This window comes from Sphaeramia orbicularis, chromosome 8, assembly GCF_902148855.1.
Source record: "Sphaeramia orbicularis chromosome 8, fSphaOr1.1, whole genome shotgun sequence".
Classification (NCBI taxonomy): Eukaryota; Metazoa; Chordata; class Actinopteri; order Kurtiformes; family Apogonidae; genus Sphaeramia; species Sphaeramia orbicularis.
Window position 1 is genome coordinate 29,173,500 of NC_043964.1, and position 12,840 is coordinate 29,186,339.

Below are 12,840 nucleotides of genomic sequence, written 5' to 3' on the forward strand. Positions count from 1 at the left end.
TGACAGGCCAGGGGAAGGCCTCCTGGTAGGTTTAAAGGGGTCTTCATCACCGAAACCCCATGATGGCAATTCTTTTTTTCCACGCTGCTAAGCGCAACAGGCACGCAGGCTAACTATACTGAATAGTCATGTGACATTCACGAACGAATCGAATCTTTTGATCGGCTCTTTGAAATGAACGATGGGAACCGAGTCTTTGTAAAGAGCCGTTCATTTTTATTTATTTATTTTTGATTAACAGTGATTAATCACTGCTGTGTTTTGTGCAATTTTTTTTCTGTATGTTTACACACATTTATTGTTCTTGTTCTGAAGGAAAATGCACTACAGTTGTTAAGGTGTCTAAGTAATTGCAATGATAAATCGCTTTTGTGTTTTGTGCATTTTTTCTGTATGTTTACCAACATACTGTTCTTGTTCTGAGAATTGCACTATAGTTCAGGTATTTAAGTAATTGCAGTGATTAATCACTGTTGTGTTTTGTGCAATTTTTTCCGTATGTTTACGCACATTTATTGTTCTTGTTTTGAGGAGACTAAAATGTTATTTCATAAGAAAATGTTTTATTTTCCTCTTCATTTTTAGGCTACAGACTAGTCCACATAATGTACCGTGATGTTTTTGGTCAAATTCCAGTATTTGCCTAATGTCACCTCTCATGTCATGTATTTAGCCCACACATTTGAACTAACTATTCTTTTTTACAGTAAGATAATATTGACTGCCGTGCCAATTAAACACCTTTAAAATGTAATGTCAATCACCACATGTAGCCTATTTAGTCATTAAAACATTGGTGTTTCAAAATAATGCAAAAAACATTAAAGAGCCAGTCTTTTGAACGGCTCTTTTCAGTGAACGGCTCCTGATTGAACAGCTCCCTTCAAAGAGCCAAAAGTCCCATCACTAATACTGAGAAGCTACGCTAACCGCGGTAATAACTATAAACAGTGGTCGGCAGAACAGAACCACCGCTGCCACCAATGAAACCGAGCAGTCTTTCTACCTAACTTATAATTGGTGAAAGCTAAGTAATAAATGGCACACAGGAGTTTACCCATTGTTTAACACGTTGTACCATCCAAGGAAAGCTTGCCTACCAGTATGGCGTCGTAAACAGAAAACCACGCGATCATGTGACGTATATGCAAAACCTCAATAGGATTAGTGGATCAACAGTTATTAAACATTACAGATGAGTAGATGCATTTGGTAGTCAATGGCTGTTTGGGTCTTTATGGGTTAATAATTCACTATATTTTGTGTGGGGGATGTAGTGTGTAGAAACTGTGATGAGCACTCGCAATTGTATTGTATTGTGAATAAAGTGATAATAAAAGCATCTTATCATTCATTCAAAATCATTGAATTTTCCCTCATGTGCTTTGATATCAACATGCAGAGACAATGACAGCCAAACATGCAAAGTTGAAAACAAAAAAAAAAAGTACATATATAAAGCTCTGGAAGAAAATAAGAGACCACTGCAAAATTATCAGTTTCTCTGATTTGACCATTTATCGGTATGTATTTGAGTAAAATGAACTTTTTTTTTTTTTTTAATTCTCTGAACTATCAACAACATTTCTCCCAAATTCCAAATAAAAATATTGTTATTTAGAGCATGTATTTGAAGAACAGGACACATGGTCAAAATACCAAAAAGATGCAGTGTTTTCAGACCTCAAATAATGCAAAGAAAACCAGTTCATATTAATTTCTAAACACAATACTAATGTTGTAACTTGGGAAAAGTTCAGACCTCAATATTTGGTAGAATAATCCTGATTTTCAATGACAGCTTTCATGTGTCTTGGCTCTCTTCCATTGCTGTTGTATGACTTTATGCAGCTCCTGGCAGAGAAATTCAAGAAGCTCAGCAATGTTCAATGGTTTGTGACCATCCATCTTCTCCCAGCAGTTTTCAAAGTGGGTTTAGGTCTGGAGATTGTTCTGGCCATGACAGGGTCTTCATATGGTGGTCCGTCATCCACACCTTTATGGACCTAGCTGAGGCCAGGAGCATTGTCCTGATAGAAAAACCAGTCCTCAGAGTTTGGGAACATTGTCAGAGCATAAGTCCAGTAGTTTTCAATAGTTATTTTTGGATTCCAATTACTTTTGCGGTATGAATATCATTGTTTTTGCCTATTGTAAGCAGATAGCGATGTCCACAGTAGTGATTTTTATACTTCTCCTTCTTAAATAAGAGATGGATCAGGTGTTTATTCAGTGGAATGAGGTGTGCTTGTGTTGGAATTCAACAGACACAGGAATGGTGTGACTGTCATACATGCAGACATGCTGATTTCACAGCCTTTAAATTGTTTCTAGAGCTGAATAAGAAGTACTATATATTATATTAGGGAAAAGGAGAAAATCACTAGACCACAGTGACAGTTTTGACCTAAGTTACTGATCTACAAATATTTAATGACTTTTGACCACTCATTCCATCAATATTTTGAAATAATTGCAGTTAAAACTGCATTAATAAATGCAGTTTTACAGCTTTTCAGCAGCATCAGATATGCTCCAACTGGACGTTCTGAGGATCAGTACTGAATGTGGAAACACCATTATCTTCTGCAACATGGATTCATCAGTAAAACCCATGTAGTCTGACAAGTGACAGTGGCTGTAGATGCTTGTTTAGCATTCACTTGATGATATATTCTGGTGATAAAGTCACTTTTTCTTCAGTTTTCTCAGTTTTGACATAATTAACTTCAAATTTACTCTGAGCTTTTATGGACGTCTGCAGTCAGCAAAGTTAACATAGGAAAATGAAGTGAAATATGCATGGTGATAAATCACTAAGGAAGGTTACATGTAGAGGAAAAGGTCACCACTAAAAGACAATAGTTCTCAGTCTTTAAGGGTTAAAGTCTGCCCCATTAAAATATACCGATGTCCAAAAAGCAAAACCTCCCATCTGCAAATTTTTAGATTTTGAGTTTTCACATTAAATGGTGAGTATATAGTATGTATTGTTAACACATAATATAGAAAGAGAGTCTGAGAACAGTAGAATTGGATATCTTTAACAAAGACCATACTATAATAAAACTAGAAGCACTCGGAGAGCGCAGACCTCCGCCAAGGCTGATCAGTGGCCCCCCCCGTGGGCCCCCCCACGCCAAGGAGATTATGTTTTTGCCAGGGTTTGTTTGTCTGTCTGTTTGTTTGTTTGTCTGTCCGTTAGTGTGCAACATAACTCAAAAAGTTATGGACAGATTTTGATGAAATTTTCTGGTCTGCGCCCCCCCCGTGGGCCCCCCCACCCCCGATCACCACCAAAATTTAATCATTTCTTCCTTATCCCATTTCCAACAAACCCTGAAAATTTCATCAAAATCTGTCCATAACTTTTTGAGTTATGTTGCACACTAACAGACAAACAAACAAACAGACAGACAAACAAACCCTGGCAAAAACATAACCTCCTTGGCGGAGGTAACTAAACATTTTTTTTTTTGTTTCCTGAAAAAAGTGATTTTTTCAGATAGGAGGTTTTGTTTTCTGGCCATTGATATGGAAATAGTCGGTTCACTAAAGGCTTTTTCTTTGTTTTGCCTCAAGTTTGTGGTCAAAACTGAAAAGCGCCTGATGTTTGTTATTATGTGCTGGGGGATGAACCTTATTCTACAAGTTTAGGATTTATATTTGGAAACTAGATTGTCATGACCATGATTTGTGTGTCTGGTTATGTTATTTTACCTGCTCTGTGTCTTATTTCATGACTACAGAACTACTAATTAATTACTTGGGGACGGAAACAGAGCTATAGCAAGAAGAATCCAGTGAAACATTTCCCTCTTACAGTTGTTTTGTCTCTGGATAAAGATCCGTACATTGTAAAATAATAAAAAATGAGTTAAAATTGTGAGCCAAATAACTTCAGCAGCTCCTCTAGGAAACCTCCATGTGTTCGGTATCTCTGTGTTTACACTACAAACAGGTAGCATCAGGTGCACAGAGTAACTGTATAAACCAAACCATATTTACAACCCAACCAGGCTTTACCATAAACCAGTGAGACTCACCTGGTGACTGTTAGGATATGAACACATAGATAATTTAGTAGACTCAAAAACATTTTATTAAGGATTTTCACTTAAACACATCATTAAATAAGTGCTGCAAACTGAATTTACATGAGAACTAAATAGTATGATTGTATATTCCAAAGACTTCCTTTATCAGTGTAAAGGAAAAATATTAGATTTTTTTTTTTTTTTTTTTTTTTAAGAGGACTGATAAGCGAGGCCATGTATTTTGTTATATTTCTGGGAATTTTAAGATTTTAACATAAAATTACACTGAACAAAAATATAAACGCACCACTTTGTTTTTGCTCCCATTTTTCATGAGCTGAACTCAAAGATCTAAAACTTTTTCTATGTACACAAAAGGCCTATTTCTCTCAAATATTGTTCATAAATTTGTCTAAATCTGTGTTAGTGAGCACTTCTCCTTTGTCCTTTGCTGAGATAATCCATCCACCTCACAGGTGTGGCATATCAAGATGCTGATTAGACAGCAGGATTATTGCACAGATGTGACTTAGGCTGGCCACAATAAAAGGCCACTCTAAAATGTGCAGTTTTACTGTATTGGGTGGTCCAGGGGGGTCAGGAAACCAGTCAGTGTTTGGTGTGACCACCATTTTCCTCGCACAGTCTTCTTCATGAATTCTCTGAAACAGCTTTGGAGATGGGTTATGGTAGAGAAATGAACATTCAATTCACAGGCAAAAGCTCTGGTGGAGATTCCTGAAGTCAGCATGCCAGTTGCATATTCCCTCAAAACTTGTGACATCTGTGGTATTGTGCTGTGTGATAAAACTGCACATTTTGGAGTGGCCTTTTATTGTGGCCAGCCTGAGGCACACCTGTGCAAAAATCATGCTGTCTAATCAGCATCTTCATATGCCACACCTGTGAGGTGGATGGATTATCTCAGCAAAGAAGAAGTGTTCACTAACACAAATTTAGACAGATTTGTGAACAACATTTGAGAGAAATAAACCTTGTGTGTACACAGAAAAAGTTTTAGATCTTTGAGTTCAGCTCATGAAAAATGGGAGCAAAAACAAAAGTGGTGCGTTTATATTTTTGTTCAGTATACAATTTTCAGGTGAGATTTTTAGATAGATAGATAGATAGATAGATAGACAGACAGACAGACAGACAGACAGACAGACAGACAGACAGACAGACAGATAGATAGATAGATAGATAGATAGATAGATAGATAGATAGATAGATAGATAGATAGATAGATAGATAGATAGATAGATAGATAGATAGATAGATACTTTATTAATCCTGACGGAAATTCAAGATTTGAGGCTGATTCATAGATATTCTTAATTGATGTGCTAGAAAATAAATGAAATATCCCAAGTCTCTGAGATTCAATTAACCCATTAAGACCCAAAATATTTTTTTTTCTCTATATTTAACTTTTCTTATGTGATTTATCACCATTTATTATGACATCATCTTCTGTAATTTGTGTTTTTTCAGTGAACATCAGGTATTTTCCTATATTTTATTTACCAATGATGTCGATGTTCAGAAAAGCTCCAATTAAAATTGAGGGTTATTTGATCAAAAACAAGAGAAAGCTGAAGAAACAATGACTTTTTTTTAGCAAATATATCAATAAGTGATTGTTATCAGTTGTAATTGTGATCCAAATCCATGGGTTTTACTAGTGAATCGGTATTGTAGAAGATGACGGTGTTTCCACGGTAACTGCAGAGCCTCTGGACATCCAAATGGGTCATATCTGATGACCATGAAAAGATGACAAACTGTATTTTACACCAATTATTTACATGTATTGATAGGATTAGTGGATCGACATTTTACATCAGCAGATGGTTTTGCTCTCCAGTGGATGTTTGGGTCTTTATGGGTTAAGAGGAATTTATATGTTATTAATACTTATGCTATTACAAATTTCGAAATATAAGTGCAACAGTGGCTCTTATATCAAAAGCCTCAGAAAAAACAAGCAATTCAATAACTTAAAACCAGATAAAAATCTTTGGAATTAATTATCATGACAGCAGGCATTAATGTGATGCTAAAATGTCTATTGATACTGTTTTCTATACTGGTGTCTTTTTTAAAGGGGCTCAAAAGCCTCAGTAGGTAGAAAAGATCCCCAAAGTAGTGTAGTCCTGGAGAGTTGGAGGTATTGCTGCTGTTAACAGAATAAGAACAAGTATTCAGCATTCATTATTTATTGTGTCTAGATTTATTGTAAAATTACCTGTAATCCAGCTACAGGTAACTATGTTCTAATCACTAAGTCATGTTAGTATTTCTATGAAGCTTAGGTTGTTTGCAACTACACAGCTAGTTAGCACCCATTGTCTAAATTCTTTCCTCATGAAGTTAAAGTCTAGAGCTATTATCTATCAAGTAATTTCTCTAAAAGGACAAAAGAAACTGGTTTAGGCAGGTTTATGCAGAATTTCCAGCTTCTGATGCGTTTTCTTTTACAAGTTTTTGTTTTAAATAATCTTTTCTGTATGTTTTGTGAAACATTCAATAGCGAGGGTCGCAGTCTTCCAGCAGACTGTCAGTAATGTAACCGATCTTCAGCAGGTTTTGGTAGTAGTCCTTCTCCACAGCGGTGTTCACAGTCCAGCCCACCACCTCCACCCCTCGCTCTGCCCAGTACTGTACATAGTCCCTGGTTTAGGATCGAGAAGAGGGGAAGGAAGAAAGAAACAGCATTAATAAGACCAGCAGTTTTCACCGTTTCTATTTTTTTCCATTACTTTCTTATTGATGCTGTAATGTGTTGAATAAAATGACATAAAATAGATCAAGTCTCTGAGATAGACTTTATATGGGAGGTGCCAAACATACAGCCCATCGGCCAAAACCGGCCCACCAAAGGGTCCATTCCAGTCTGTGGGATGAAAATGTTTGTGAAATATAAAAACTACACTGAAATATTAACAGTCAAGGTTGTCAAAATCATATTAGTGCAGGGGTCACATGCAGCCCAGTTTGACCTAAAGTGGGTCAAACCAGTACAATACTATCATAATAACCTATCAATAATGACAACTCCAAATGTTCTATTTGTTTTTGTGTAAAAAAAAAAAAAAAAAAAAAAGGAAAATTACATGAAAAAGTTTACATTTATAAACTCACAAAATGTGAATAACCTGAACAAATATGAAAAACATGAAATATCCTAACAGAAGGGCCTGACCAAGTGAGTAACAGAGAAAGCACTGTGCAGGAATACTAATCATTCCATATCTGTTTTTGAAAATTAATTTAGCAGCAACCATAATAGCTCAAATTGTAGGTTGAAGCAAGTACTTTAACATGCCATTAAGGAATAATAACCAGATATTTAATAAAAACATGAATTTATTGTCATTGACAAGGTAATGGAGTGAGGAAAAATATACAGCAGTTATTCAAGGTTTGGAAAAAATACCAAAAAGTGCTGTTCCGTAAGAAAAGTGCAAATATTTAGCATACCACACTATTCTTAATATATGAGAGTACATTATATCAAAAAATAAAACTGATATCATTTTTATTTTAGTTTTCAAAGACATTAATTCATGGTAACGGAGTGAAAATCCAAAAACATAACAGAGTGAGGTGTTTGTTCAGTGTGATGCACCATAATAATAACCAAAGATTTTATTAAGATACTGATAAAATTATCAGTCTTCGGCCGCATATGTTTCATTAGTGTATTTAATGCTCATCTTTATGCTGTTGTTTATCTTTTTTTAATAATAAATGACTTTCAAAATCATTATAATATTTGATTATTATGAAATATAACATTAGACACAGACATATATATATTTATTTACACGCTGCTATTTACATTCTGAATTTATGCTGTATACATTCAACCTTTACTGTTCTTAATTTACACTGTATTCTATTTACATGGCAGAAAAGAAGTTTTAGTTTTAGAGCAAAAATAAATTGACCCTGATGTTCACTTTGGCTTGGCCAGGCCCAGACTATAATTTTAACATTATGCCTGTTACTGGATATTTTGTGCATTTGCAGATCCACTGTGATCTGTAAGTTGTAATTCACATGTGTAAATTATAAACTGAGACATAATATTGTTAAAATTGTACTTTTTTTCTAAAGACATTTAAGAAAACCGTCTTTATTTCACTTACAATGAGATGAAGTCTTTCTGTACAAGGATGGCAGAGATCCCACAGAGCTTCCACAGGAGGTGGTGGTGGGCCCAGTCCAGCAAAACGTCCAGAGCAGCAGACCACAGCTGACCCAGGGCAGACAGGGTCCTAGGGGTACCATCCTCATAACGACTCAGTCTCCAAGGTCGGTGGGTGAGAGCTGTGACCACTTTGGGGTCCGTCTGACGCATCTGTGCACCAGAGGAGGTGGCAGACTTCAGTAAATACGTGTGGTTTGTAAACGCAGAGGCAGTGATAAGCAGATTAGTCGTATTTTGATTACCTTGTAAATGACTTTAGGTTCAAACGATGAAACGATGCTGGAATTGTAAAGGCCCGGAAACTTTTTATACAAAGCATGGAGTGCTGATGCAGCCTGGAAATGAAGCATGATAGCATACCATAAATAACCGGAAGAAAATCTACAGAGTGATCAGATGGATGATAAATGTACAGTACCTTATCGGGTTGATCTTTAACATCAAAGAAAATGGTCAGTTGGTGCCTGATGCATTCCTCCACCGCCTCCTGCAGAGTTGGGACTTTCTCTGCACTGAACTTGTCTCTGAAGATAAAAAAATACACATATTTTGATTTTTCAAGGTAAAACGAAGATATTCTTATTCCCACATTCAGGTTTATTCATTCATTTATTTATTTATTTAACCATTATTTAACCCTGTAAAGCCTGAACCATTAAATCATTGACATAAAATTCCACTTCTTTGAAACTGGAGCCTTTATTGGTCCTTCTGAACAACCAAACTAGTTTTTTTTTTCCAAATATCAGTTTCCATGTTTGAGTTTCAGTTTTGCATCATATTTGATACATTGGGTCTCAATGCTCAAATATGATCATTTTTGAACAAACAAAAACAAAATATAACACAAACATGTCTAACTAAAGAAGCACTCGGAGAGCGCAGACCTCTGCCAAGGCAGATCAGTGCCCCCCCCCCCCTAACTTTTTGAGTTATCTTGCACATGGACAGACAGAAAAACCAACGCTAGCAAAAACATAACCTCCTTGGTGGAGGTAACAAACTGGTAATTCCTTTTCATAATTGGCAAAGTTCTGCCTCCTTCCTCATTAATGACAATCTTGTAGTGTTACTGGAAAGGCCTCTGGTGAATGAATTCCTTCCCCCCTGGTGGATTATCTCTGTATTGCATATATTTAATTGTATACATCAGGTTTTTCAAGAAAAAAAATATCACACTGATCATGTAGAGGGCTTCAAAACTCATGTATCAAATATGATACGTTTGGCGTTATAGGGTTAACCATGAAAAAAGCTCACTGAGATTGAAAATCTCATTTTCAAGAATGTCCTGGCTAAGACAGCAGCAGCAGAAGTTAGAAAAAATGAAAATCAAAGCCATACATCCACACTAAAAATATACATAAAGTGCAATGAAAGTCAGTTCTAAAACCATCCAGTAAATCACTAAACTAAGAATATACATATAAAACATCATCAACAATTAAAAGGCACTAAAAGTATGTTCCTTAAAAGCATCTCAAAGCAGACACCGATTCAATCAATTAGAAAACATTTACATCCAGACTTATCCTTTTCTCACTGATTTAGAATGACTGAGCGTATTTAATTAAAGTGAGCAGTTCTTTCAGTTTTATCTCCTTCTGTAGGTTGTTCCAGGCAGTGGGAGCAGAACATTTAAAAGCTTTCTTTCCTGGTCTGTTTTGACTTTTGGAACTCGTAGACATAACAGATCCTGGAACCGGAGACTGTAATTATTAAGTAATTATCATTATTATTAATTAATGCCTTTATTGTTCACAATCATAAGTGATAGAGAAAAAAAAAATTAAAAATTCATAAAAAAATTTAAACTTTGACCTACTTTTCCCAAAATGTAACCACATCTACTCTGGGTAACTTGCAATCTATAAACCAAATTCAGTATGAATTCAATAAATAGTTTTGCTGCTACAGACATTTGAAATTTTGCCCATTATAAGTAAATGGAGAAAAAAAAAAGATTTTAAAATTCATAAAAAATGTGAACTTTGACCTACTGTTCCCAAAATAGAATGGGATCTATTCTGGGTCACTGGCAATCTATAAACCCAATTTGGTTTAAAGCTAACCAAAAGTTCAAAGAAATAAACTGAACCAAAGAATACCCATTGCCTCCATTTCGGGGGGCGGGGTAAATGTTGACATATGATGATTTTATAATAGTTTTTTGTGCATGTACATACTTGGGTTGGGGGACCCCAGAGGCTCAAAAATTTGAGGGATCAACAAAGGTTTAGTGGAGATTCCTGATTAACAAAAACTGCATTTCTCTGACCTGTCCATAAATGTTCTTATCTGAGTGTGAGCTGCAGACTGATAATAATAGTCTTACTTCAGTCTGTGGCGTGCAGCAGCATCTAGTCTTCTTAACTGCACGAACTGCAGTTTGCTGACTGGCCCTGAGCCATTGGTGGTGCGGTCCACGGTCTCATCATGCATCAGTACAGGCACTCCATCAACTGTGAAACTCAAGTCCAGCTCCACTCCTGTAGCCCCGTTTCTGCTGGCCTGCAATGGAAGATAATGGGAAAAGACAAAAACAAAACAAAACAGCTTTTTATACACACTGGGGAAACAATGATATTGCATTAGGAGTAAGAAGAGTTGGAGTGGTGTGCGTCTTTAAAATAAAATGTTAAATTTGCTGTGGATGTGTTTGGATGACTTAAATAATGTGGTCTACATTGAATGAAGTTTCTCTTTACTGCAATCGCTCTTACATGGACTTGCTGGTGTGATTGCAATTAAGGACAATTTCTTTTTCACACAGGGCCAGGTTGGTTTGGATAACTTTTTCCCCATAAGAAATTAAATTATTATATAAAAACAGCATCTTGCATTTATTCAGGTTATATTTGTCTGATATTACTATTTATTTGATGATCTTAAGCATATACAATCATGGAAAAAATTATTAGACCATCAAAAATCATCACAAACAATGGTTATGCAATCAAGGATTAACTCCTGTGTGCATCATGTGACTAAAACAGACAGAAAAGAAAACATGGAATGCCTAAAGGCACTATTTTGTCAGTACAATACCATAGATATTGATGTAAGAACTGAAGTTATATTGGTTGTTATCAAGAAAAACATGGAAAATGGATAGATATCAGCTCTGAAATTAAACTCTTATGAGCTATTTTTGTTGTTATCATTATATTTGTCCAAACAAATGTAACCTTTAGTTGTACCAGGCATTAAAATGAACAAGAAATTGAAGAAAGCAAGGGTGGTCTAATATTTTTGTCCGCAACTGTATGACAAAAACAAAACAAAAAAGAAAGCAAAACCAGAAGAATTCTGGAATTCACAGCAAATACTTTTTTACTGTAACTGTAAATGCCATATCTGCTTCTAATCACCTTTTTTAAAAATATAATATGAATGTGTTGCAAATCAAAATGTGCAGAATAATCTCATCTATCAGGAGAATAAAGACACTGTGGAGAAAATATTCCAGTTCTGAAAAAAGTGAAATATCTCGTGGAAACACACCTTTATGTGTGAGGACCAATGTAAAGTAAATGTGTATTTCTGTTGTGGGTGTCAGAATGTGGAATTCTTTGGCAATGGAAGAGAAAAGCTTTACAAATATTTTTCAGTTTAAGTGGTTATATAAGGAGAGAATAGAGAAGCTTTATAAAAACATATAATGAAATCATTTTACTTGTGCATTTTGGATTTGTTTTATTTTCATTGACTATCATGTAATCTGTTTACTGTATCAGCTATAACGACAACCTATTTGATGTAAGCAGATGTTTTATAGGTTTTCTTCATCCTGCTCCTTTCCAATCATTTAGATTGGAATGAATAAATAAAATTTAAAAAAAAAAAAAAAAAAAAAAAATATATATATATATATATATATATATATATATATATATATATATATATATATATATATATATATATATATATATATATAGTAAATAAAATGGATGGAAAATGTGGATATAGCCCACTAAGACTCCAAAGGGTTAACACGCACAGGAGCCATGCATGAGTCAGGGAACTGTGGAGGTGGAACATATTAACCCTTTCATGCATACTGGTCACTACAGTGGACAGTTATTTTACAGATGTTCACTTGTATATTCATGGATATATATATATATATATATATATATATATATATATATATATATATATATATATATATATATATATATATATATATATATGTATATATATATTATGTCCATGAAGTGAGTAATAACCTGTATTAGAGTATGATAAAATGTGAGAAAACATCAGATTAGCTACATTAAAAAAAAAAAAAATCATAGTTTTCACACAGTATATCACTTTCTGATATTGTATTTTAACCCTTTCATGCATGAATTATGAGAACCTTAATCAAGATTTTTTTTCCTGAGTGTTTTTATTCCTCTTTAGGCATGAAAAAAACCCCAATGTGATTTAATTTTTTTTTTAATCAACCTGTTTTTCATGGAGTTACAAAAATGTCCACTCAGCTACACCATGTTGTTCTTGAAGCAAAGAAACATGTATTTAAAACCCAATATCATAAAGTGATATGACAACAGTGAAATGAAACCATGTTTAGTGCAGCTA

General features: G+C 34.8%; 1 protein-coding gene across 1 annotated transcript in view; it reads right to left on the reverse strand.

Moving 5' to 3' along the window:
• Positions 1–6,112: 6,112 nt before the first annotated feature.
• LOC115424655 (glycerophosphodiester phosphodiesterase 1-like) overlaps positions 6,113–12,840 on the reverse strand; it is a 9,742-nt gene continuing 3,014 nt past the window's right edge. The window contains exons 2-6 of the mRNA XM_030142029.1: positions 10,589–10,764; positions 8,672–8,777; positions 8,496–8,588; positions 8,192–8,403; positions 6,113–6,711 (exon numbers count right to left, since the gene is read on the reverse strand). Coding sequence (XP_029997889.1) covers positions 6,564–6,711; positions 8,192–8,403; positions 8,496–8,588; positions 8,672–8,777; positions 10,589–10,764 — 735 coding nt within the window. The 3' untranslated portion in view covers positions 6,113–6,563. The remainder of the gene's footprint in view (positions 6,712–8,191; positions 8,404–8,495; positions 8,589–8,671; positions 8,778–10,588; positions 10,765–12,840) is intronic.